This window comes from Pseudophryne corroboree, chromosome 3, assembly GCF_028390025.1.
Source record: "Pseudophryne corroboree isolate aPseCor3 chromosome 3, aPseCor3.hap2, whole genome shotgun sequence".
NCBI classification, from domain to species: Eukaryota; Metazoa; Chordata; class Amphibia; order Anura; family Myobatrachidae; genus Pseudophryne; species Pseudophryne corroboree.
Genome location: NC_086446.1, coordinates 59,426,629 through 59,453,759, shown reverse-complemented (window position 1 = coordinate 59,453,759; position 27,131 = coordinate 59,426,629). Strand labels below are relative to the sequence as shown.

The 27,131-nt window shown below is 49.6% G+C and overlaps 1 protein-coding gene across 3 annotated transcripts; it reads right to left on the bottom strand.

The window, feature by feature from the left end:
• Nucleotides 1–10,435: 10,435 nt before the first annotated feature.
• Nucleotides 10,436–26,256, bottom strand: LOC135054722 (gastrula zinc finger protein XlCGF26.1-like). Of its 3 annotated transcripts, none has more exons than XM_063958012.1 (5): nt 26,121–26,256; nt 17,736–17,876; nt 15,779–15,876; nt 15,557–15,668; nt 10,436–13,668 (listed from the first exon to the last, which is right to left on the bottom strand). In XM_063958012.1, the coding sequence occupies exons 2-5, from the start codon at nt 17,758–17,760 to the stop codon at nt 12,065–12,067; spliced, it is 1,839 nt and encodes a 612-aa protein (XP_063814082.1). In that variant the 5' UTR covers nt 17,761–17,876; nt 26,121–26,256; the 3' UTR covers nt 10,436–12,064. The 3 variants fall into 3 exon arrangements, with proteins under 3 accessions (XP_063814082.1, XP_063814081.1, XP_063814083.1); XM_063958011.1 differs by lacking the exon at nt 26,121–26,256 and adding an exon at nt 19,580–19,682; XM_063958013.1 differs by lacking the exon at nt 26,121–26,256 and adding an exon at nt 19,580–19,682 and having other exon boundaries at nt 17,774–17,876.
• Nucleotides 26,257–27,131: the final 875 nt, after the last annotated feature.

The window sequence follows — 27,131 nt, the reverse complement described above, 5'->3', positions numbered from 1 at the left end:
CACTGCAGGTGGGGCAGATGTAACATGTGCAGAGAGCTTTAGATTTGGGAGGGGTGTGTCCAAACTTAAATCTGAATTACGGAGTAAGAATAAAGATGCCCAGTATTTGTGGGCTACATGCAAAAGCAGCCACTATTTACACTGCATGCAAAAATATTAAATGTATTTGAACCCCAAGCATTGTAACATGGTTTGCCCAGGTGCAGCCACCTGCTCTTTTTTGCTTTATTCCCACCTCAGAATTAGGCCCTAAATGTCCGTTAACACCAAGATTGTTTTACTACCGTGTTCCCAACAGTAAAGTGAAACAGAATATGCTAATGCTATAAAATTAAATGATATTAAGTACGTAAGCAAATAAGGACTTATTTGTCAAAAGCAGGGCCATAACTAGGGATGTGCAAGCAGTACCATCACACATAGTGCAGGACCCTCAAATTGGCACCATTGTTGCCTCAGGGCACCTGCATGTGGCTGGAATGGCACCCTGCAGTCAGGAGTGCTGCTGCAGAGCTGCCACTATGTCAAAGGGATGCTCCGGGCAAACACCTTACAGCTTGTGCAGCTGCCTGGAGAGTCCTTATGAGTCTCTGAGCAGAGCCTTATTTCCAGAGCCGACAGCCCCACTCCCTAGATATGATGGGTTTAGGAGGCAGAGCTGGCACAGGATAAGCTGCCTACCTGTTCTAGTTAAAAGGACAACATTCAGGTAGTATATGTACAGACTTCACAGTAACCTGAGCATGCTATTGTATACAGTAACAGCAAGAAGCAGAAAACTATGCTGCGGATCACACAGGAAGCTCTACAAGTAGAAATTATATATATATATATATATATGTATCAGGCAGGACTCCATCAGTGTACTTGATGAAGGAAAGGGAATTCAATACCAATGTTACAATTACGTCCTACAATAAGATGTCTAGTTATGCTGTACAAAAACGAGACTAAACAATAAGTGAACTTTTCCCTGCAAGAATCCACCCAAATTACTACCAAGAGTAGTAATAGAAGGGCAATTCTGGACACGGCAGAGAGTCGTGATTTACATAGGGAGGCATCTGCGTTCCAGCCAATACTAATTTTTGGAGGAGGTGACCAGCTACCTTCACCACACACTGAGTATACGCACCAGGCTATCGATAAGCAGGCAGAGGATGCACCTCAACAGCTTCAATTGCATTTTACACACAACTGGAGTGCACTGGGAACATCCTACACCTGCCTCCCAGCAACAAGGCGCATCCATGCAGTGCAAAGCCACACAGATACTTGGCATGACTGACTTCTTTCCTGGGTGTGACACATCTCCATGAGAGTGGATTGGTGGATGGTTCGGGACAATTAACAATCAAAGTGGTAGGAGGTCCTTATACACTGATTGTGAATCTCTGCAACACTCCACGAGTCATGGCACAGGAAGTTGTCAAATGTCCTTTGACATATTTGACCATCTACTTCTCCCCTTCCTTCAATCACTTGGTCTCTGCAATACGGTCCTCTCTTGGTTTTCCTCCTATCTCTCATAAGGGAACATGAGGATGCAGAGTGGGAGATGAATATGAGGATGCATAGAGGCAGAAGAACATGAGAGTTCTGAAAGGGAGAAGAATGTGATAAGGCCGAGAAAAAGAACATGAGAGTACTGAGAGGGAGAGGAATATTAAAGGTGTTGAGGAGGAGAACATAAGAACGCCGAGAGGGAGAAAAGCATAAATGCACTTAGAGGGAGAACAGGATAACGGTGCTGAGAGAGAGGAGAACAGGAGGATGTAGAGAAGGAGAAAAACATGTGGGTGTCAAAAGGGGGAAAAACATGAGGGTGCTGAGAAGAAGAATATGAAGGCACTAAGAGTGAGAACTGAGAGGGAGGAGAACATGAGGGTGCAAAGAGGGAGAAGAAAATGAGGATGCTGAAAGGGAGGAGAACATGAGGGGGTTGAGATGGAGAACATGAGGGGACTGAGAGGGAGATCATGAGGATGCTGAGATGGAGAAGAGCATGATGGTGGTGAGAGGGAGGAGAAAATGAGGGTGCTGGGAAGTAGACCAACATGCTGGTGCTGAAATATACCACAGACTATCCTGGGAAACCTTTTGATTCAAGCTTTGGAGCTATGTGCAGGGAGAACCTGGCTACTCTGCACATTTACACCTGTGGCTCCAATACATATTTCCTTGGTAGGATTTTGACTTTTCTCCAGCCTATGTCATAGACTTTATGCTAATGAAAGAGTGCCATCTCTATGATGGTCTACAATATATCCTTGTTTGCTCTCATTTTTTTTTTTTTATAATTAAATCTGCTTTTTACCATTTTATATCTTATTGGTTCAGTGGATAAGCGCCAATCACGTGACACTACCTCCACAATCACTGTAGAGATCTGCCCCACCCACAGAGCAAAATGGTGTTGCCAAGTGTGACAGGACGGTACCGTACGGAAGCACTCGTCGCTTGCCGCGTCCCGTCGACTGCGCACAGAATGGAAGGTCAAGCCGCACGAGGCCTGACCACATAGGGGATTCCCGCTTACCGTCAGTAACCGCCTGTTACTGACTCCACCCACTGCGCTGTGGGCGGGTTCTTGCTGCCACCACCAAACTCCTAACCTGCCGTGGCGTTTGGAACCACGGTTCTGCTCTGTATGTGCCGACGCACTGCCTTACCACAGCTGTGTGGTGTTGACGAATCCCCTCTAGCCACTTGCTAGGCCTCTACCGGTAGCTGGCGGAAGGCGGAGCTTGGAGACGTCAGGTGCTTCCCTGGACAGCCGGAGAACGGGGCTAGGTTTGGCCTAACCCTGTTGGTCACAAGATGAAGCAGTCTTCTTGAGGCAAAGGTGTTTATTGCTCAAATAACCTTTAAAAAGGCTCCTCCCTATTGCTAGGGGCAACAGCATACAATCAAGATCTTTTCAGCAGAAGAAGATGTTACAATACACAATCCTATGGGCCAACTGCCCTCCTTTTATCCCTCTCCAAGACCCCTTACCACAGGGGGTAAGCCCGCCCTGTGGTGTACAACCAATCAATGTTTACCCATGAGCTGTGCATGCTCTGGTCTCATGCACACACAACATTGTTCCCTATGGACAGTGGGGAGTGGTCGGTCTCCTTTGTCTCTCCCATCTGGGAGAGCAGGCTACTCCCACGGTGCCGTTCAGTCTGGCTGGGGGGAGGTTTTCCCTCCTAAACTGACTTCCAGAAACCTGCCCGGGACCCCTTCTCACTGCCTGCAGCCTGGATTTGGGCTCCAGAGCTGGGCAGCCTGGCTCCCCGGTCCAGGTCTCTGGTCCACTACGGCTGATCTCCATGGAGCTCCAAGAAACCACTCAGCTTGTTTTATAGCTAAGCTGCTTCTCTTTCTCCCTGTCCCCATTGGAACTGTGAGGCTGGATGGGAAAGCATTCCGTTTTTAGGGAAAAGGTCTGGGAGAATCCATCAGCCTGCACAGCTATGGATTCCCCCCTCCTGGGACACACAATCAAGTAAGTGCATTTTATCTTTAAATACATTACATTTTAAAATCACACTGTACATTTCCCCTTTTAAATATACACTGAGCCTGTGCCCTGCACAGACTCTACATACTCAGGCACTGCAGTGCCTTACACCACACTGTATGTCTTTATTTTACACAATGTTTTATTTAACTGCTGTGCTTCCCTAGCCCTGCAGCCTGGCTGCTAGGGCTCTCCCTCTCAGTGCTGGAGGTATGGGGCTGGCTTCCCCCATCCTCCAGCCTGCTTTTCTGCCTCTGGGGTTCCAGGGAGCTGGCTCTCCCTGTCCCCCCAGGGTGGCACTAATCAGTGGCCTCGCCGCACGCAGCGGCGCACCCCCCTGTACCTAAGCCCGGCGGCCCGGGACACTTGTCCCGGCCGCCGTGACTCTGGCTTTGTTGTGGCGCTGGGGCGCCGGGAGCGTAGCTCCCGGACCCCAGCGTTCATCAGCCTGCTCGCCCGCCTAATTCACCCACGCCGCTAGGGAGCCGGCTAGCCCGGTCCCCCCTGAGCGGCGCCTGTCTTGTGGCCTCGCTGCAGCGTCCGGCGGGGAGCCGGGCTGCAGCGCACCCCCCTCGCCGACTAGCAGCCCGGGACGTCCGTCCCGGCTGCTGCGGCTGGCCACCCGGGCTGGGCTGAGGCGCTGGGAGCAGAGCTCCCGGCCCCCAGCGGCGGCTCTCACATAGAGCACTGCAGCGGGAGCCGAGCTCCCAGCCGCAGCGCTCACCCTTCTCCCCGGCGCGCACACTCCAGTGCGCCCGGGGCTACACTGACCGCTGCCGGGAGCGGAGCTCCCGGACTCCGGCGGTCAGCGGCTGCCTCCTCTCCCCCGGCGCGCACACTCTGCTGAGCGCGCCGGGGAGCTGTCCTCCCTGCCGTGGTCTCCGGAGGGGTCCGGGACCACGGCACAGTTAAAAATACAGTTTCTAAACATTTTTATCCATTTTTATAAACACGGCGCCTAGCGCCCACAGCATGTTCAAATATGGCGCCAAGCGCCCATTGTCTTTGAAAATGGCGCCGGGCACTAGGGATTAACCCCTTCAGTGCCAAGGCGGCCATTTGCCTCGTGGCTGGGGCTCTCCGGCCACACTCCTCCCCCCCCATTCAAGCGGGTCAACCAGGGACCCATGTCCCAACGATTTGGGTCCTGGTCCCGCAGTCCGTTGGGGTGAAGGGGACGCTACCTGGGGGGTGTAGGCTCTGGCCTAGACAGTTCATCCATAGTGTAGTGGGCCTCTCTTCGTGGGTGCACAATGTTCAAATAGTCCACCTGAAGTCCAAGTTCAAGGCTCCACCACAAAAGTCTGTCCAATTTCCCCAAGGTAGGTTGCAGCCACCTAACCGGTAGGTGGTAAGTCACCACGGTGGGGGGCTGGTTACAAACAAGTGCCACCCACGGTGTCCCAACTGGGGCATACCCCACCTCCCACAATAGCAGTTTCCTGCTCAAACAGGCCACAGGGTGCTCCTGCCCATATGGCTCTTTCTGGCTCGGTACTGCTCCCAGTCCGTGCAGTGGCGCAATAGTTCGTAACACACAGTCCTGGTCAAGAATGTACGCCATCAGCACTGGAGCGGGTACCCGAGCCTCCTTCAATGACTGGAATGCCAACTCGCAAGCGGGTGCAAAGTCCACTGACTTGGGAATGCCCTTCCTAGCCATCTCTGTCAAGGGGTTCACTACAGGACTAAAGTCAATGACAACATGTCCGTAGGGCCTTACAGGTTCTAAGGTCAGTACCGGTCTGGGTGATGTGGGTCGGGGACAGCCTCTGGTTGCCTCCACCCCCTCTGGGTTGGGCCTACCCCTGTCTCCTCCCACATGGTGCCCCAGGCACTGCACCTCCGTCATACCTATCTGGCAACTGTCTGCCCTAACTGTCAGACCTGCCCTCCAATCCTCCTCTGTCGACCTATGACTCGGGAAACCTACCCTGTCACCTAGGCCTACTCCTTCCTCCTCGTCCGCTATCTGTGCCACAGTGATGGCGGCCAGACCACCAGCCTCTGGATCCTGTGTGGCATCCACTACAGGGAGGCTGCGTGTCTTCCCCGATCTACTGTGCACAGGCAGGGGACCTGCTATGTCCACAGCAACTTGCTGCAAGGGTTCTCCTATGGGCAGAGGCCCAGAGACAACACAAACGCTGGAGTGCCCCGGCTGCCAACGCATGGCACCAGCCTTACCTGTGGTCTGGGCGTCATCCGACATTCCAGACCAGGGTAAGCTCTGTGTCAGGCACTTCAGGGTACGGTCTGTCTCCGGGTTGCTGTCCAAAGGGGTTTCGCTGGCAACCGACACCGGTTGCGCAGGAACGTTCCCTGAGGGGACCAGTTGGACACATTCCCTATCTGGTCTATCCCCTCCCACTTTCCTGTCTACCCTGTACCTTAACCCTTCCCGCCCGGTCAAACTTCCTGCCCCAACCCTGTCAAGGCCGCTGCCAGAGTGGCGCCTCATGCCTTTCAGGGATGGGTCAGAGAGTTGAGCCTCCCTAAACTCCTGCCTGCGGCCCTCAATCTCTCCTAAATTGGGACACACTACAGGGGGATCTAGGTGGGGACTACTAGGGTCAGTCTGGTAGGGGTCAGTCATGGAAAAGTCAGTGTGGTTTCTCATACTCACCGCCGGAGTTGGCAAACCACTTGGGTCAGGAACATCATTGGGCACCCCCACAGGATCAAACGAGCTGGAACCGACATCCTCTGCGTTGCTAGGGGACGTGGGCATACCAGAGGCAAAAGGCATGCGGGGTCGATGTACTGATCTAGCCGCTGTAATCTTTTCCTCTGGGCTGGTGGATGCTGTGGTTGGCTGTGCTGGCAGTTGTCTAGCAGCTGTAGTCTTTTCCTCTGGGCTGGGCTGTGCTGGAGTAGCTGATGTCAACGGTGGGTTTGGAACTTGACTCCGGGGAATGGCGCCAACAAACATAGTGACGATCCCACCACCCAGATCATTTCCTAGGACCACATCAGTTGGGAGACCATCCATGACGGCAACTTCTCGCAACTCTGGTCCAGCTCCCCAGTCCAGGTAGACTCTTGCCATGGGAACCGCTTTTTCTGTTCCTTCTGCCAGGGTGACCGTGGCAGTGCGACCCTGCAATACTGCAGCAGGATCTATGAGGTGGGGGCTCACCACAGTGATTGAGGCCCCAGAGTCTCTTAGGCCTTCTCCCTGCAGGGGTCCCACGTGGACGGGCTGCAGGTGCCTCCACATGTTGTGTAGGGGCTGGTTGGCCATGCAGGTGACTCTCTCCGCAGAGTGCACCTGTCTCTCGCCACACTCCGTCGGACTGACTGGAGGGGGAACAGTCTCTGTAGGCTCATCTCCTCTCGTCAAACAAGCGATCCGGGCTCCAGCACTCGGATTTGGGGCACGAGTCTGGGGTGCTTGGGATGCAGGACAGTTCATCCTCAGATGTCCGATTTTCCCACAGCCGTAGCACTTCTTCTCCAGTCGTGGCACCGATGATCTCTGATCAGTTGCAGGGACGCTGCGGTGCGGTTGCTGGCCAAGAGCACCCGGGTTGGAAGATGCTTGTCTTTGGGGGTGATGAGCTGAAGAGGGTGGTCCCCTTGGTGGTACAGTCTGTTGGAGCTGGCTGCTGGCGGGGCGCTTCTGCCCCCGTGGCCGAATTGCCACATACTTGTCGGCTAATTGGGCAGCCATCTTTAAGCTGGGTGGCTCCCGATCTAGCACCCACTCCTTCACTTCTTGGGAGCACCGGCGGTAGAACTGCTCCCTGCAGATCAGGTCGATCAGTGCGTCCCATGTAGTGGCTTCCGAATCCTTCACCCACTTCACCACGTACTGCCGCAGCTGGGTGGCGAACTGCTCATAGGTGCTGCTAGGATTCTTGGGCAAGTCTCTGAACTTCTTCCTGTAAGACTCTGGAGTGATGAAGAATCGCTGGAGGAGGGCCTTCTCGACTTCATCGTAGTTCCCACAGTCCTCCGTCGCCACTCCTCGATAGGCCTCCAAGGCCTCTCCATGCAGAGTGGGCACAAGGTGTCTCACCCACTCTGACTTGGGTAGATCGTGTAGTTTACAAGTCCTTTCAAAAACTTGCAAATGTCCATCAATGTCCCCATCACTGTCTGCAAACTTGGCAAACTGTATACGTCCTGACCTGTGTACAACAGCTGACAACGGCTCCCGGGGTACCACGGCCTGTGGTGCCCGCTCATCACGCCACATCTGGATGATGATCAAGCGCTCTTGCTCCGTTGCCCTTTCCCCCAATTCCGCTAGCCGATCTGCTAGGGTATCCGGTCCGCCCCCCCTGGAACGTTGGGATCCTGGCCCTGCTAGGGATTGCTGGGAAACATTGCTGCTGTGAGAGAGGGCGGGGCTTGTGGTTCTCACCGGTTCCTTACGAAGGTCCACTGTTGGGCCGTCCTCTGCGATGCTGACGCCGTCAGTGCTTTCCACCTCCGCCCGATGAGACTCCTCCACGCTCCTGAGCGCCGCCTGCATGACGCTCCTGGACGCGTTGGAAGGGATATCCACACCCTTCCCCTGGCATACGATCTCCAGATCCTCCTTGGACATTCCGCTGAATTCCGCCATCTTGTGCGTTCTCCTGCGCTGCAGTTACTCCTCTCCTGAGTAACTCGGCTTCTCCAATCGGGTGATGAAAAGCCGCCTGGGAATATCCCACCACTATGCCACCAATTTCTGTGACAGGACGGTACCGTACGGAAGCACTCGTCGCTTGCCGCGTCCCGTCGACTGCGCACAGAATGGAAGGTCAAGCCGCACGAGGCCTGACCACATAGGGGATTCCCGCTTACCGTCAGTAACCGCCTGTTACTGACTCCACCCACTGCGCTGTGGGCGGGTTCTTGCTGCCACCACCAACCTGCCGTGGCGTTTGGAACCACGGTTCTGCTCTGTATGTGCCGACGCACTGCCTTACCACAGCTGTGTGGTGTTGACGAATCCCCTCTAGCCACTTGCTAGGCCTCTACCGGTAGCTGGCGGAAGGCGGAGCTTGGAGACGTCAGGTGCTTCCCTGGACAGCCGGAGAACGGGGCTAGGTTTGGCCTAACCCTGTTGGTCACAAGATGAAGCAGTCTTCTTGAGGCAAAGGTGTTTATTGCTCAAATAACCTTTAAAAAGGCTCCTCCCTATTGCTAGGGGCAACAGCATACAATCAAGATCTTTTCAGCAGAAGAAGATGTTACAATACACAATCCTATGGGCCAACTGCCCTCCTTTTATCCCTCTCCAAGACCCCTTACCACAGGGGGTAAGCCCGCCCTGTGGTGTACAACCAATCAATGTTTACCCATGAGCTGTGCATGCTCTGGTCTCATGCACACACAACATTGTTCCCTATGGACAGTGGGGAGTGGTCGGTCTCCTTTGTCTCTCCCATCTGGGAGAGCAGGCTACTCCCACGGTGCCGTTCAGTCTGGCTGGGGGGAGGTTTTCCCTCCTAAACTGACTTCCAGAAACCTGCCCGGGACCCCTTCTCACTGCCTGCAGCCTGGATTTGGGCTCCAGAGCTGGGCAGCCTGGCTCCCCGGTCCAGGTCTCTGGTCCACTACGGCTGATCTCCATGGAGCTCCAAGAAACCACTCAGCTTGTTTTATAGCTAAGCTGCTTCTCTTTCTCCCTGTCCCCATTGGAACTGTGAGGCTGGATGGGAAAGCATTCCGTTTTTAGGGAAAAGGTCTGGGAGAATCCATCAGCCTGCACAGCTATGGATTCCCCCCTCCTGGGACACACAATCAAGTAAGTGCATTTTATCTTTAAATACATTACATTTTAAAATCACACTGTACATTTCCCCTTTTAAATATACACTGAGCCTGTGCCCTGCACAGACTCTACATACTCAGGCACTGCTGTGCCTTACACCACACTGTATGTCCTTATTTTACACAATGTTTTATTTAACTGCTGTGCTTCCCTAGCCCTGCAGCCTGGCTGCTAGGGCTCTCCCGCTCAGTGCTGGAGGTATGGGGCTGGCTTCCCCCATCCTCCAGCCTGCTTTTCTGCCTCTGGGGTTCCAGGGAGCTGGCTCTCCCTGTCCCCCCAGGGTGGCACTAATCAGTGGCCTCGCCGCACGCAGCGGCGCACCCCCCTGTACCTAAGCCCGGCGGCCCGGGACACTTGTCCCGGCCGCCGTGACTCTGGCTTTGTTGTGGCGCTGGGGCGCCGGGAGCGTAGCTCCCGGACCCCAGCGTTCATCAGCCTGCTCGCCCGCCTAATTCACCCACGCCGCTAGGGAGCCGGCTAGCCCGGTCCCCCCTGAGCGGCGCCTGTCTTGTGGCCTCGCTGCAGCGTCCGGCGGGGAGCCGGGCTGCAGCGCACCCCCCTCGCCGACTAGCAGCCCGGGACGTCCGTCCCGGCTGCTGCGGCTGGCCACCCGGGCTGGGCTGAGGCGCTGGGAGCAGAGCTCCCGGCCCCCAGCGGCGGCTCTCACATAGAGCACTGCAGCGGGAGCCGAGCTCCCAGCCGCAGCGCTCACCCTTCTCCCCGGCGCGCACACTCCAGTGCGCCCGGGGCTACACTGACCGCTGCCGGGAGCGGAGCTCCCGGACTCCGGCGGTCAGCGGCTGCCTCCTCTCCCCCGGCGCGCACACTCTGCTGAGCGTGCCGGGGAGCTGTCCTCCCTGCCGTGGTCTCCGGAGGGGTCCGGGACCACGGCACTGTTAAAAATACAGTTTCTAAACATTTTTATACATTTTTATAAACACGGCGCCTAGCGCCCACAGCATGTTCAAATATGGCGCCAAGCGCCCATTGTCTTTGAAAATGGCGCCGGGCACTAGGGATTAACCCCTTCAGTGCCAAGGCGGCCATTTGCCTCGTGGCTGGGGCTCTCCGGCCACACCAAGGTGAAAAAGTTTTTTTTGTTTTTGTTTCTGCATAAGAATCCCCACATGGATTAAATAAGATGACAAAACAAAATAATCAAATTATATATTTATTATTATAATAGTGTACTGTACCTTTATTTCTGTACTGTACTTTTATTTCATCTACTTACAAAAAGAAAAAGGATGTAGAAAATAAAATCAAACTGAACCTAAAACATTACATTAGTCACTGTGCAGACAGAAACACACATAAATATACTGTACAGTATGAGGTAAGTAGTTTATCATGTACAGAAAAAGTGGAAACTCATTCTCGCCCACAAAATGGCTGACCTCTGGAGTGTTAAACTAATGATTAGAAGAACCATCATGTAGTTAGATAAGTCACAGCCATCGTACAAGGTTAAGTCACTGCAGTGTTGCAAAATTTACGGTGTCAACTTCAACCGTGGAGATGCTCATTGAATGTTTTAAATAAAGCTAGAATTTCGAGAGAGAGAGAGAGAGAGATAGACTTGCTATCTAGGATGTCGAAGATGTGACTGATTTTTGGAGATAAGGAATCCATTTATCAGGAACATTTCTATCAGAGAAAACCCAATCAGATCATTACTGGAGGCAAATTTCCAATGGAAAACAATGCACCCGCACAGAGCATTTCTTTATACACAAAACGCACCCAATTATTGGCCGAACACATATATAAACGTACATCCATTTCCGCTTTTACGAATCAACTGTAATACGCCAGCAGAGATGGAGTAAATAAAAACTACACCCCAAAACGGTATTTGCTATCCTAACACAACTCCGATTGCCTTCAACTTTAACTCCTCCTTTCACAAAATAAATAAATTCAATCCCCATTTTTAGATTAAACAATGAGGTAGTTGGCCAGCAGGACTTTATTTTAAAAAATATATATATTTTTATTATTTGTTTTTTTGGGATTGATGTTCTTATTACTATGTATTCCTGTATTAAGTGCACTTGAAAAGGTGCTAAACCCATCAGATTATAATGGACAATAAGGCTTGACCATTGCAGGAACAGTAGTCACATGCTGAACCAGGAAGGCCTTGCTAAATACGCTCCACCCTTTTCATTTCAGAATTTTGCCTATGAAAACAAAATCTTAAGTTTGACGTGCCAACACAACACAAGGTGCATTAGTGTACCTCGACTACACCCAGCAAGGAACACTCATATTGTCAATTGAGCAATATTTTTGCACCCCTGCCCAGTATTCTATTTAGCAACAACATGGGGCTACAGTTATAAAGCGGTGGCTTTGCAAGCTGCCTGATAAGTAGGCAGGTTTATCCCATGAAAATGTAAAATGCCAATAATAGTAAATGCAAAACCCAGGTGTGCTTCGGAGTCAAACCCGGAGAGAATCGTTGTCTGTGGTTAGTAAATCTAGCCACATGGTCTTGTTATTGCTGTGGAAAGTGACATGCAATAAGTTCTGTACACAATCTGTTAAACTTATATTGATGACACACATTCCATCTCGTTATGGGTGGTAATTTAATTATGACATGTTGATAGAATGTTTAACTGGAGCTTTTACTCATTCACCATAAGTCATTGGGGGGGGGGGGGAGGGGGGGGGGGTGTAATTATATTGGAGCATACATTTTGTAAGTGTATTTATGCATCATTTTATCATTTTCATTTATGAATGGCTTTAAGTGTTGTTGCAACCCTGTTTCATGCCCATCAGCTCATGGAAGTTTCTCCTGCATTGTGTTTTTTCTGATGGGCAACAAGACTTGATTTAGCCGAAAAACCTTTTCCACATTCACAACATACAAACCGTTTCACACCTGTGTGAATGGTCTGATGTATAACAAGATGAGTTTTCCGTGTAAAACATTTCCCACATTCTGAACAAGGAAATGGTTTCTCCCCCGTGTGAGTTCTCTGATGTCTACTACGTTCTGTCTTCAGTCTAAAACATCTCCCACACTCAGAACACGGAAAAGGTTTCCCCTCTACGTGAGTTGTCTTGTGTGAATTAAGACTTGATCTATCTTGAAAACATTTTCCACACTCAGAACATGGAAATGGTTTCTCCCCTGTATGAGTTCTCTGATGTGTTACAAGAGCTTTCGTATCTGCAAAACCTTTCCCACACTCAGGGCATGGATATGGCTTCTCTCCTGTGTGCGTTCTCTGATGTCTAACAAAAGCAGATAAATCTGTGAAACATTTCTCACACTCAGAGCATGCAAACGGCTTTACACCGGTGTGAATTCTCTGATGTCTAACAAAACCTGATGCATCTGTGAAACATTTCTCACACTCAGAGCATGCAAACGGCTTCACACCAGTGTGAATTCTCTGATGTACAGTAAGTGATGATTTACTTGAAAAACATTTCCCACACTCAGAGCATGCAAATGGCTTCTCACCTGTGTGTATTCTCTGATGCTTAACAAGACCTGCTTTTCGAGAAAAACATTTCCCACACTCAGAACATGGAAACGGCTTCTCACCTGTGTGAGTTCTCAGATGTTTGGCAAGTGTCGATTTGTTAATAAACAATCTGCCACACTCAGAACATGTTTTCTCTTCTCTGCGACTCAGGTGTTTAGTAACACTGTGACATTTCAGGTGTCTAGTAACACCTGATTTCTGTGCAAAACGTCTTCCGCACTCCAAACATGCAAATGGTTTCTCCCCTGTGTGAGTTCTGTGATGCCTGATTAGTTTTGATTTCTTTTTAAAACATTTCCCACATTCAGTACATGAAAATAGTTTAACATCTTTGTGGTTGCTCCGATGGTAAATAAGCTGTGATTTCTTTGTGAAACATTTCCCACACTCAGAGCATGCAAACGGCTTAACATTTGTGTGTATTCTCTGATGCATAACAACACCTACTTTCTGAGTAAAACATTTCCCACACTCAGAACACCGAAACGGCTTCTCACTTGTGTGAGTTCTGTGATGTGTAACCAGATCTGTTTTCCACGTAAAACATTTCCCACACTCAGAGCATATAAAAGGTTTCTCATCTGTGTGATTTACCTGAAAGTCAAAGTCTGAATGATGTATAACACATTTACCACAATCAGAAAAGGGAAAGCTTGCATCACATGTATAACCTGTACTAAGTTTAACAATATCTGATTTATCAGAATACTCCTTCTGATTTGAGGAATCAGATGACAGATCTGCCCTGTGATGTACCGGTTGTAAATTTAAGTTAATGGGGTTTCCTGCTGGAGACTCTTGTTTGCACTTGTTATCTTCCACTTCAAAAGCTGGCGAAAAAGTGAGATGTCCCTCTGAGGTAGTCCTGCTTTTGTGTCCATTTGCTGGAATAAAAATATATAAAGGAACTTAAGATCTTGTTTGTGGAGCAGATTACCATACTCTAAAAGAGGACTATATAGAACATACGGACCTCCACCTGCTATGGAACTACACATCCCAGCAAAACTGTGGCAGGGCATGTTGGGATGTGTAGTTCCACAGCAGCTGAAGGGCCGCCATTTTGAATAACCCTGAGCTAGACTGTTATATATGTTCATATGAATTTCAATTTGCACAAACACTTGAGTCTCAGAAGCAGAGCAGACATGGGCTAAACTGGCAGCAATTTATGTCGACACTGGCAGCAAGTTGTGTCGACACTGAGGTGCTCCAAGTGGACACATGGGTAGTGAACCAACAGCGAAGCATCCTCTCTGCTGTATATAGTCAACTTCAAGAGACAAGATACTAATCTGGGCTGAAGCTTCGGTGTGGACAAGAGTTGAGAAAGAAGGAGAACATGATACAGAGGTAGAGGAGAGTTGGGCACAGAGACAGAACAGAGGGAGGCAGGAACACGGATAAGACAGCCCAGAAGGAAGCATCCGGGCAGAGCGGGAGAATGGAGCAGGGCACAGGTGGGAAAAAAAAAAAAAAGGTCAGGATATAGAGATAGATCAAAATACATATAGCAACTGTACATAGCATTCAACGATACAGATTACAGGGGTGTATTGTGCACTGACAGGAGTGTGGATATAGGGGGTAAATCAGACCTGATCGCTCGCTAGCAGTTTTTTGCAACGCTACGATCAGATAGTCAGTGCCTACAGGGGAGTGTGTTTTAGCTGTGCAAGTGTGCGAACGCATGTGCAACCGAGCGGCACAACTAAAATTTTGTGCAATTTCTGAATTGCCCAAAACGTACTCAGCCGATGCGATCACTTCAGCCTGTCCGGGGCCGGAATTGACGTCAGACACCCGCCCTGCAAACGCTTGGACACGCCTGCGTTTTTCCAACCACTCCCAGAAAACGGTCAGTTGCCAACCACAAACGCCCTCTTCCTGTCAATATCTTTGCGATCGGCTGTGCAAATGGATTCTTCGTAAAACCCAACGCACAGCAACGATCCGCTTTGTACCCGTGCAACGCGCCTGTGCATTTCGGTGCATACACATGCACAGTTCTGACCTGATCGCAGCGCCGCAAAAAACGATTGCGAGCGATCAGGTCTGAATTACCCCTATAGCTGTGTGTGATGTGAAGCTTGTGTATGCGAGATCTAAGAAGGAGGGGAAAGGCCTTGCATTTTGCTTAATTATTGAAATGTAAATACATAGTGGAGGATCAAATATTAACGTATTATACACAGGAAAATTGTGGCTAATGTCATAAGTGGTATTGCAAAGGGGATCATAGGTAATGTAACATGCAGTCTATTATTTAGTGATTGAATCACTCCGGCAACTTCCCTTGTGCTGATGTATGAGATACACCGGAGAGTGTGTGGTGGAGACTGGTCAGATCTCTGGGCTGGTAACACACAGTGACATGATGTGAGGGGGAGAGCAGGAGTATAATAGAGGCTGATGGCTCCTGATGTATGAGATACACCAGAGAGTGTGGGGTGGAGACTGGTCAGATCTCTGGGCTGGTAACACACAGTGACATGATGTGAAGGGGAGAGCAGGAGTAGAATAGAGGCTGATGGCTCCTGATGTATGAGATACACCGGAGAGTGTGTGGTGGAGACTGGTCAGATCTCTGGGCTGGTAACACACAGTGACATGATGTGAGGGGGGAGAGCAAGAGTATAATAGGGGCTGATGGTTCCTAACTCTACCTTTGGGCAGATACTTTGTTCTCACAGAGGAGGGTGTAGGATAACAGATTGTTATAGTGACGAACAAGGAGAATGTGTGACTCTGTACTTAATGATTATTACTCACCTGTGCTGATATCTGTAGGTATTGCCTCCTCCTTACACAGCTGATCACTCATCACATACATCTCCTCTTCCTCTTTTATATATTCTACCTTAATATGAACCAGGGCTTCATCCTAAATAAACCACAGAACAATAAAATTACTTTAAAAAGATCATATCATGAAAAGTGAGTTTGGTATTTTGCTTTTTTATTTTATTTGGGGAGACCCCCAATCCCACCTACCTGACCCTCCTGTGGGACACTGTGTTTCTCCTCTGTATGATCCTGGGAATAAAGAGGACGGGAACATCTCTCTGGGGTATTCCTGTTACTGGCTCCATCTGTAGGAGACACACAGTGACTGAGTACATTGTATATATGGGATTATCAGGCGATGTGTACCTAGGTGGCCCCATAGCTGCTGTCCCCATTACACTACATGACAGTCTCCTCTTACCATATACTCCCACTCCTCCATGCAGAAATAGACAGTGACATCCTCACACCTTATAGGAACCTGACACACAATGATACAATCATCACCCAGACACTAGAGAGCAAGAAAAGTGGTTGCGCTGTGTGTCAGCAGCTATATAAAATAGAGAGCACAACGTATAAAATGTAAAGAATTTATTCTCTTAATCAATATAGTTATAAAACATGTAGGTTAATAATACAACTATATCTGTCTCAGGTGATATAAAGGTTCAGCCGTGTGATAAAAATGGCTATCCAATATATTAAATCCTAATTGTGCAATAGGGAGGGAACAGGAGAATTTGTAGATGTAGTTCCAGATAAATGTAAACATATACTACCTCTCCGGCAAGGGCTGGAATAAACTTGGCCGGGCGTCCCCGGCTAGTGAGTCCTGCGTTGCCCGATGTTCTGCACAGAGGAGAGGAGTATTGCGGTGCCCAGTGCCGAGCACCTCCCAATAGAAAGAGATGTATAATCGTCTCCTGTATTCCTGATCGCCAGCCGGCGATGAAGCAAGCTGCTGAAATGCACAATGTGATTGCACAGCGGAGCGGAAAGGTGGGTAACCCAATGCTGAGTACCTGCCGCCAGGAGGAAATGTGCGGTCGTCTCCTGTTCTCGTGATCGCTGGCCGGCAGTGATAGCAAGCTGCTGTCGGAGAGTCAAAGGCGGTTTCTTGCCGCGGTCAGCTGGATGGAAGAGAAGCTGTGTGGATTGCACAGGATTAATTCACCTGGACCAGGTGTATGGAAGGCGGGGTCCTGACGTGTTTCGTCACGATCACGTGACTTTATCAAAGGTTTATCATACCTTTGATAAAGTCACGTGATCGTGACGAAACAACAGCAGCTTGCTATCACCGCCGGCCAGCGATCACGAGAACAGGAGACGACCGCACATTTCCTCCTGGCGGCAGGTACTCAGCTTTGGGATACCCACCTTTCCGCTCCGCTGTGCAATCACATTGTGCATTTCAGCAGCTTGCTTCATCGCCGGCTGGCGATCAGGAGTACAGGAGACGATTATACATCTCTTTCTATTGGGAGGTGCTCGGCACTGGGCACCGCAATACTCCTCTCCTCTGTGCAGAACATCGGGCAACGCAGGACTCACTAGCCGGGGACGCCCGGCCAAGTTTATTCCAGCCCTTGCCGGAGAGGTAGTATATGTTTACATTTATCTGGAACTACATCTACAAATTCTCCTGTTCCCTCCCTATTGCACAATTAGGATTTAATATATTGGATAGCCATTTTTATCACACGGCTGAACCTTTATATCACCTGAGACAGATATAGGTGTATTATTAACCTACATGTTTTATAACTATATTGATTAAGAGAATAAATTCTTTACATTTTATACGTTGTGCTCTCTATTTTATATAGCTGCTGACACACAGCGCAGCCACTTTTCTTGCTCTATAGTCTTCCAATCCATCTCACATAGTGGTGTGGCAAGCGCAGTGTCTCAGGAGCCTGTTGTACCTTAATTTGTTGGTTTTATTTAAATGATTGATTTGTTTGAGGCGCTGAACAAGTAGTTTCTTTTGTTGTCCTGCATCACCCAGACACATCTACTGGTGTTACTGTATAATATCCCATTCCCAGCAGTCACCTCTCCGGTTACATCCCCTGGTGTTACTGTATAATGTCCCATTCCCAGCAGTCACATCCCCTGGTGTTACTGTATAAGGTCCCATTCCCAGCAGACACATCACCTGGTGTTACTGTATAACGTCCCATTCCCAGCAGTCACCTCTCCAGGCAGCAGCTGAATGATCTTGTTGGCGAGTTCCAGGATCTTCTACTTGCTGGTCAGTAATTCTAACACATGGTCAGCAGATGTCTTCTTCTATACTCTGTAAAATATGTTTAATAATAACAGTGACATCAATAAATAAAAAATTCCACCTATTTTTTCCTCAAAGATTCATTGTCCAAAATATAAAATAAGGGTCAATTTGACAATCATGACCCCCATCCTATATGAAACAGTGTCCTATAGATACGTGCCAGGTTTCTAGCACTTAGCCTACATCTTCTGCAGCTCATGACAATCATCTGCTATCAAACAGCAAAACGGCGAGGCAGAGGAAAGCAGCAGAAGACACCAGTATGGTATTACTAGTATTTCACCTGCCTTTCGCTGGGTCAATAGCTACTGTTCTCGCCCACCATCCCTACCACCTCCTATCTCTGTCTCACTCTTCCTTTTATCTATCCCTCTCTTCTCATCTCTACCCTCCCCATTTCCAATCCCTCTCCTCCTTTCTCGCTTCGTTATCCCATCATTCCACGCTCTTCTTCCTTCCATTTCTCTCTGCCCCCTACCCCCAATTCTGCCTTCCACCTCTCTCTCCCCCATCCTTCTTACTCCCATCTCTATAACCCATACATGCCAACATTCTGGAGGGGGCAGCCAGGTCGGCGAAGTAGGGTGTGTGGTGGTGCATGAGGGGTCCTGATGCCGATTAGGGGTAAATAAGGGGGAGCGTGACCACGTCATTATAGCCCCTGCCCCAGTACACAAGCCAACATTACTGACATTATGAGGCAGGGGGCGGGGCCACAATGACGCCATTCAGTGCAAATCGCATCATCAAACCCACCCCCCAGACCGCTGGAACTGCTGGGGATGGGGGCGTCCAGCCGGGAGACTTGCCCACTCTTCTGGAAGGCCGGGAGTGCCACACGACATTTGGGAGCCCTTTCTCATTGCTGCTCTCTGGCTTGTGTCTGCTGCATAGGGGACATCGAAACCGCTGACTCCATCTTCCTTCACCAATCCAAAGGTAAAATCTACAGCTCCATAGCATTAGAGTTATTAAATGAGTTAAGTGAGCATTTACTGAATGTTCCATGGCAGAAAATCATTACAGTTTAATGCGGGGTGTAGTTATGTGACCGGCGGCCAGGAGACCGCCAGTCACAACACCTTCCCCTAAATCCCGTCCCCTGAAAATGCAGCGGGCAAACTAAACACCGGGATACCGGTGTTGTATTTGTGTGTAATCATTCGTTTTTATTATTATTTGTACTCCACATACATACATACATACATACAGTATATATTAGCAGCAGCTGCCATAATAACTGGGCACCAGTCAGCAATAGCTGATTTACTATAACAGGAAACTAAAGTCCTCTCCATCAGTACCATAGTAACAGCATCCTGATATAGTAAAAACAGGACACCAACATCTTCACCTGCAGTAAATGAAACGAGCCCGCAGTCTCCTCCACCTGTGACATAACAGGACACCATAGTCTCCTCCGCCAGCACAACAAAAGGACACCATTCAGCTGCCCCTGTATGACAACCATAGGACACCAGAGTCTGCTCACCCTGCATGCATACTATAAATGAATGGCACCCAGGTATGCTCCACCTGCATTATAATAATAGGCCAACAACAGTCTCATCTACCTGCACAACAACAATAATAACAGCAGCAGGACACCAGATTCTGCTCCTTCCGCAGTATAGTAAAGCCATAGTAGAGTCTCCTCTACCTGTACAGTAATAATAATAGTAGCCATAGCAATAATAAAATGGCATCACCTGCCGCCAGTCTGCTGCGGAGCGTCCACACAGCGGCTGCCGCCGAAAGATAGGTGCCAACAACAACACAGGTGGCGGAGATAAATGATCTAATGAGGCTAAATGCAGATTTCGGAAGTCGGGTGGAACGCACATGGCGGAAGTGGGACGCCACTGGAACGCACAGGGCGGAAGTCAGGTCAGGGTGGAACGCACAGGGAGGCGGTGTATTGTACTATTGTGTCGGGGAGAGAGTTGTAGTGGTCTACTGGAGCAGTGTCACAGTACCTGGGTACATAGTATGATACATACACACATGTACATGGAGGTGGGAGTCTCTGCTGATAATACTCTGTGCAGTTGTTACATCTAATGGCAGTAGACTAGAGTCAGTGCTGGGGGAGCACTTACCTATCCATCCTCCTGTATAGAGTACAGATGGTCTAGGGGTGATGTAGGTAGGTGTGTGTGTGTGTCTATATATATTTCTCTGACGTCCTAGTGGATGCTGGGAACTCCGTAAGGACCATGGGGAATAGACGGGCTCCGCAGGAGACTGGGCACTCTAAAGAAAGATTTAGGACTACCTGGTGTGCACTGGCTCCTCCCCCTATGACCCTCCTCCAAGCCTCAGTTAGATTTCTGTGCCCGGCCGAGCTGGATGCACACTAGGGGCTCTCCTGAGCTCCTAGGAAGAAAGTATATGTTAGGTTTTTTATTTTCAGTGAGACCTGCTGGCAACAGGCTCACTCACCGAGGGACTAAGGGGAGAAGAAGCGAACCTACCTAAGTGGTGGTAGCTTGGGCTTCTTAGGCTACTGGACACCATTAGCTCCAGAGGGATCGAACACAGGACCCGACCTCGTCGTCCGTTCCCGGAGCCGCGCCGCCGTCCCCCTTACAGAGCCAGAAGCAAGAAGGTCCGGAAAATCGGCGGCTGAAGACTTCTGTCTTCTCCAAGGTAGCGCACAGCACTGCAGCTGTGCGCCATTGCTCCTCATGCACACCATACACTGCGGTCACTGATGGGTGCAGGGCGCTGGGGGGGGGGGCGCCCTGAGCAGCAATATTAACACCTTGGCTGGCGAACTGACACCATATATAGCCCCAGGGGCTATATAGGTGTTTATTAACCCCTGCCAGAACTTTTACAATAGCGGGAGAAAGCCCGCCGAAAAAGGGGCGGAGACATCTCCCTCAGCACACTGGCGCCATTTTTCCCTCACAGCTCCGCTGGAAGGAAGCTCCCTGGCTCTCCCCTGCAGTCCTGCACTACAGAAAAGGGTAAAAAAGAGAGGGGGGGCACAAATTAGGCGCAGTATAACTATATTATGCAGCTATAAGGGGAAAACACGTTTTTATAGGTGATATCCCTATGATATATAGCGCTCTGGTGTGTGCTGGCATACTCTCCCTCTGTCTCCCCAAAGGACTTTGTGGGGTCCTGTCCTCTGTAAGAGCATTCCCTGTGTGTCTGCTGTGTGTCGGTACTGCTGTGTCGACATGTATGAGGAAGAAAATGATGTGGAGGCGGAGCAAATGCATGTGAATGTGATGTCACCCCCTGCGGGGTCGACACCTGTATGGTTGGACTTATGGAAGGAATTGCGTGAAAGTGTCAACTCCTTACACAAAAGGTTTGACGACATAGGACAGCCGGCTACACAGCTTGTGCCTGTTCCAGCGTCTCAAATGGCATCAGGGGCTTTAAAACGCCCGCTACCTCAGGTGACAGATACAGACGTCGACACGGATACCGACTCCAGTGTCGACGATGATGAGACTAGTGTACCCTCCAATAGGTCCACCCGTTACATGATTGAGGCAATGAAAAATGTTTTGCACATTTCTGATAATACCCCAGGTACCACAAAAAAAAAGAAAGAAAAAAAAAGGGTATTATGTTTGGTGAGAAAAAACTACCTGTAGTTTTTCCTGCATCTGAGGAATTAAATGAGGTGTGTGAGGAAGCCTGGACTTCCCCCGATAAGAAATTGATAATTTCAAAACGGTTATTGGCAGCGTACCCTTTCCCGCTAGAGGATAGGTCACGTTGGGAAACACCCCCTAGGGTAGATAAGGCGCTGACACGCATATCAAAGAAGGTGGCACTACCATCTCCGGATACGGCCACCCTGAAGGAACCTGCTGATAGGAAGCAGGAAGCTACCCTAAAAGCTATTTACACACACACGGGCATTATATTGCGACCAGCGATTGCATCAGCTTGGATGTGCAGTGCTGCTGCTGCGTGGTCAGATTCCCTGTCGGATAATATTGATACCATGGATAGGGACAATATTTTGCTGACGATTGAGCATATAAAAGATGCAGTCTTATACATGCGTGATGCACAGAGGGATATTTGCCGGCTGGCATCAAGAGTAAGCGCTATGTCCATTGCCGCCAGAAGGGGGTTATGGACTCGGCAATGGTCTGGCGATGCCGACTCAAAACGGCACATGGAAGTTTTGCCCTATAAGGGGGTGGAACTGTTTGGGGATGGTCTTTCGGACCTCGTGTCCACAGCTACTGCTGGGAAATCGACCTTTTTGCCACAGGCTGCCCCACAGCAAAAGAAGGCACCGTATTATCAGGTACAGTCCTTTCGGCCCCAGAAAAGCAAGAGGGCTAGAGGCTCATCCTTTCTGCCGAGAGGCAAAGGTAGAGGAAAAAAGCTGCAACACACAGCTAGTTCCCAAGAGCAGAAGTCCTCCCCCGCGTCCGGTAAGTCCACAGCATGACGCTGGGGCTGCTCAGGCGGACCCGGGTACGATGGGGGCCCGTCTCAGGAATTTCAGCACTCAGTGGGATCTCTCACAAGTGGATCCCTGGGTCTTTCAAGTAATATCTCAGGGGTACAGGCTGGAATTCGAGACGTCTCCCCCCCGCCGTTTCCTAAAATCTGCCTTACCGGCAACTCCCTCTGCCAGGGAGGCGGTATTGGTGGCTATTCAAAAACTGTATTCACAGCAAGTGATTGTCAAGGTACCCCTCCTTCAGCAAGGAAAGGGTTACTATTCCACAATGTTTGTGGTACCGAAACCGGACGGTTCGGTGAGACCCATCTTAAATCTAAAATCCTTGAACACTTATATCAAAAGGTTCCAGTTCAAGATGGAATCGCTCAGGGCGGTTATTGCGAGCCTGGACGAGGGGGATTACATGGTCTCCCTGGACATCAAGGATGCGTACCTCCATGTCCCCATTTACCCTCCTCACCAGGAGTACCTCAGATTTGTGGTACAGGACTGTCACTATCGGTTCCAGACGCTGCCGTTTGGGTTGTCCACGGCACCGAGGGTCTTTACCAAGGTAATGGCCGAAATGATGATACTCCTTCGCAAGAAGGGAGTTTTAATTATCCTGTACTTGGACGATCTCCTAATAAAGGCGAGGTCCAAGGAACAGTTGGTAGTGGGGGTAGCGCTTTCTCGGGAAGTGCTACAACAGCACGGCTGGATTCTCAATATTCCAAAGTCACAGCTGGTCCCGACGACACGTCTTCTGTTCCTGGGAATGATTCTGGACACAGACCAGAAAAGAGTGTTTCTTCCAGTGGAAAAAGCCGAGGAGTTGTCATCTCTAGTCAGAGACATCCTAAAACCGGGACTGGTGTCGGTACATCAATGCACACGAGTCCTGGGAAAAATGGTAGCTTCGTACAAAGCAAATCCATTCGGAAGGTTCCACGCAAGGACTTTCCAGTGGGACCTGCGGGAGAAATGGTCCGGGTCCCATCTCCAGATGCAGCAGCGGATAACCCGGTCGGCAAGGACCAGGGTGTCGCTGTTAGGGTGGCTGCAGAGGGCTCATCTACTAGAGGGCCGCAGATTCGGAAGTCCTGGGGACCACGGATGCCAGCCTTCGGGGCTGGGGTGCAGCCACACAAGGAAGAAATTTCCAAGGACTGTGGTCAAATCAGGAGATTTCACTTCACATAAATATTCTGGAGTTAAGAGCCATTTACAATGCTCTAAGCCAATGCAAGGCCCCTGCTCCAAAAACCAGCCGGTACTGTTCCAATCAGACAACAACACGGCGGTCACCCATGTAAACAGACAGGGCGGCACAAGAAACAGGAGGGCAATGGCAGAAGCCACAAGGATTCTCTGTTGGGCGGAAAATCACGTGTTAGCACTGGCAGCAGTGTTCATTCCGGGAGTGGACAACTGGGAAGCAGACTTCCTCAGCAGGCACGACCTCCACCCGGGAGAATGGAGACTTCATCCAGAAGTCTTGCAAAGGCTGGTAAACCGTTGGGAAAGACCACAGGTGGACATGATGGCATCCCGCCTCAACAAAAAGCTACAAAGATAATGCGCCAGATCAAGGGACCCTCAGGCGATCGCTGTGGACGCTCTAGTAACACCGTGGGTGTACCAGTCGGTTTATGTGTTCCCTCCCCTTTCCTCTCATACCCAAGGTACTGAGGATAATAAGAAGAAGGCATTCCGGAGGAAGTCATTCCTACCCTGATCAAAGCCAGGAAGGATGTCACTAAAAAACATTATCACCGCTTGGCGGTAATATGTTGCTTGGTGTGAGGCCAGGAAGGCCCCTACGGAGGAATTTCAACTGGGTCGATTCCTGCATTTCCTGCAAGCAGGGGTGACATTGGGCCTCAAATTGGGGTCCATTAAGGTCCAGGTTTCGGCTCTGTCGATTTTCTTCCAGAAAGAACTGGCTTCACTACCTGAAGTTCAGACGTTGTAAAGGGAGTGCTGCATATTCAGCCCCTTTTGTGCCCCCAGTGGCACCTTGGGATCGCAGCGTGGTGTTGAGTTTCCTAAAATCACATTGGTTGAACCACTTAAAACCGTGGATTTAAAAATATCTCACGTGGAAAGTGGTCATGTTATTGGCCTTGGCTTCGGCCAGGCGTGTGTCAGAATTGGCGGCTTTGTCATGTAAAAGCCCTTACCTGACTTTCCATATGGATAGGGCAGAGTTGAGGACTCGTCCTCACTTTCTCCCGAAGGTGGTATCAGCTTTTCACTTGAACCAACCTATTGTGGTTCCTGCGGCTACTAGGGACTTGGAGGATTCCAAGTTACTGGACGTAGTCAGGGCCCTGAAAATTTATGTTCCAGGACGGCTGGAGTCAGGAAAACTGACTCGCTGTTTATCCTGTATGCACCCAACAAGCTGGGTGCGCCTGCTTCTAAGCAGACTATTGCGCGCTGGATTTGTAGCACTATTCAGTTTACGCATTCTGCGGTGGGACTACCGCAGCCTAAATCTGGAAAAGCCCATTCCACAAGGAAGGGGGGCTCATCTTGGGCGGCTGCCCGAGGGGTCTCGGCTTTACAACTTTGCGGAGCTGCTACTTTGGTCAGGGGCAAACACTTTTGCAAAATTTTACAAATTTGATACCCTGGCTGAGGAGGACCTTGAGTTCTCTCATTCGGTGCTGCAGAGTCATCCGCACTCTCCCGTCCGTTTGGGAGCTTTGGTATAATCCCCATGGTCCTTACGGAGTTCCCAGCATCCACTAGGACGTCAGAGAAAATAAGATTTTACTCACCGGTAAATCTATTTCTCGTAGTCCGTAGTGGATGCTGGGCGCCCATCCCAAGTGCGGATTGTCTGCAATACTTGTAAATAGGTATTGTTACACAAATCGGGTTGTTATGGCGAGCCATCTGTTCAGAGGCTCCGTTGTTATCATACTGTTAACCGGGGTTCATATCACGAGTTGTACGGTGTGATTGGTGTGGCTGGTATGAGTCTTACCCGGGATTCAAAATCCTTCCTTATTGTGTCAGCTCTTCCGGGCACAGTGTCCTAACTGAGGCTTGGAGGAGGGTCATAGGGGGAGGAGCCAGTGCACACCAGGTAGTCCTAAATCTTTCTTTAGAGTGCCCAGTCTCCTGCGGAGCCCGTCTATTCCCCATGGTCCTTACGGAGTTCCCAGCATCCACTACGGACTACGAGAAATAGATTTACCGGTGAGTAAAATCTTATTTTATATATATATATATATATATAAATATATATATACATATATATATATATATATATATATATATATAAAATATCTTCGTTTTTTTCTATAGCGCAGCATATTCCTGTTGCGCTTTACAATTGGAACAACAGTAATAGGGTGAAACTGGTTAATAACAAGGTAGTAGATGCGTTTATTATTACATAGAACCCTGCACATATGTAATACCCTGCTATATGTTGTATTACGTGATACTTGCTTACCTGACCCTCTCCATGAGGGAGAAAATGCTCTGTTCCTGGACTTTCCTGGTAATGTATGATTGCCATCACCTGTGGTGAGCTAGTTAATTGATAAGAAAGGTGTTTCACCACAGGTGATGGCAATCATACATTACCAGGAAAGTCCAGGAACAGAGCATTTTCTCCCTCATGGAGAAGGTCAGGTAGGCAAGTATGTATTATGTACATGTACTTTGTGGAGTGCGCTACTGAGCATGTGCATGTTATTACACAGGCAGATCATTCCCGGCAGCCTCCACAGTTGCTCTGGAGGTCAGAAGCTGGTCATATGACCAGTGAGCGGAGTTCGGAGTATGAATACAATTTACATTACCTGCGTAACATGAGCAGAGTCACATCAGCTGGAGGCTCTCCGGCATATCTCCGTGATTCATTTTAAAGTTCCATCACACTTTACACTAACACACTTCACAACCTACACTATGTAGTCATACCTCCCAACATGACCCTCTCCAGGAGGGACAGAACACTCTGCTCCTGCACTTCCCTCTTAATTTGTGATTGCCATCACCTGTGCTGAAACACCTTTCTTATCCATTAACCTGTTCAACACAGGTGCCGGCAATCATAGAGAAAGGGAAAAGTCCAGAATCAGAGCACTGTGTCCCTCCTGGAGAGGGTTATGTTGTGAGGTATGTGTAGTATAATAGGAAATGTGTATAGTAACGTGTATTGTATTTGAAAAAAACTTTTAGTTATCAACAACTACCCTATAAAATACACCAGTTACCATTTTATTGATGTCTCTGTTGATTTACAGGGTTGCATAATAGTGAAGACGACACCTAGTAAGTGTGAGAAACCCAGCAGCCACCCCCGTGTGTCAGGAGAACTGAGGAGGACCCAGATCCCCATCACGGTGCCTCCACCTCACTCACTGATACATGAGAGGCACAATGACCAGAAGATCCTGGGACTCTCCAACAAGATCATTCAGCTGCTGACTGGAGAGGTGACTGCTGGGAATGGGACATTATACAGTAACACCAGGGAATGTGACTGCTGGGAATGGGACATTATACAGTAACACCAGGGAATGTGACTGCTGGGAATGGGACATTATACAGTAACACCAGGGGATGTGACTGCTGGGAATGGGACATTATACAGTAACACCAGGGGATGTGACTGGAGAGGTGACTGCTGGGAATGGGACATTATACAGTAACACCAGGGAATGTGACTGCTGGGAATGGGACATTATACAGTAACACCAGGGGATGTGACTGCTGGGAATGGGACATTATACAGTAACACCAGGAGATGTGACTGCTGGGAATGGGACATTATACAGTAACACCAGGAGATGTGTCTGGGTGATGAC

Coding starts and splice junctions, on each gene's coding strand:
- LOC135054722 (XM_063958012.1), bottom strand. CDS start 17,760: ATGGGACGTTATACAGTAACACCAG. Junction 15,877..17,735: donor ACGTTATACAGTAACACCAG/GTGATGTGTCTG, acceptor TGTCTCCTACAG/ATGGAGCCAGTAACAGGAAT. Junction 13,669..15,556: donor ACCTACAGATATCAGCACAG/GTGAGTAATAAT, acceptor TTTTTATTCCAG/CAAATGGACACAAAAGCAGG.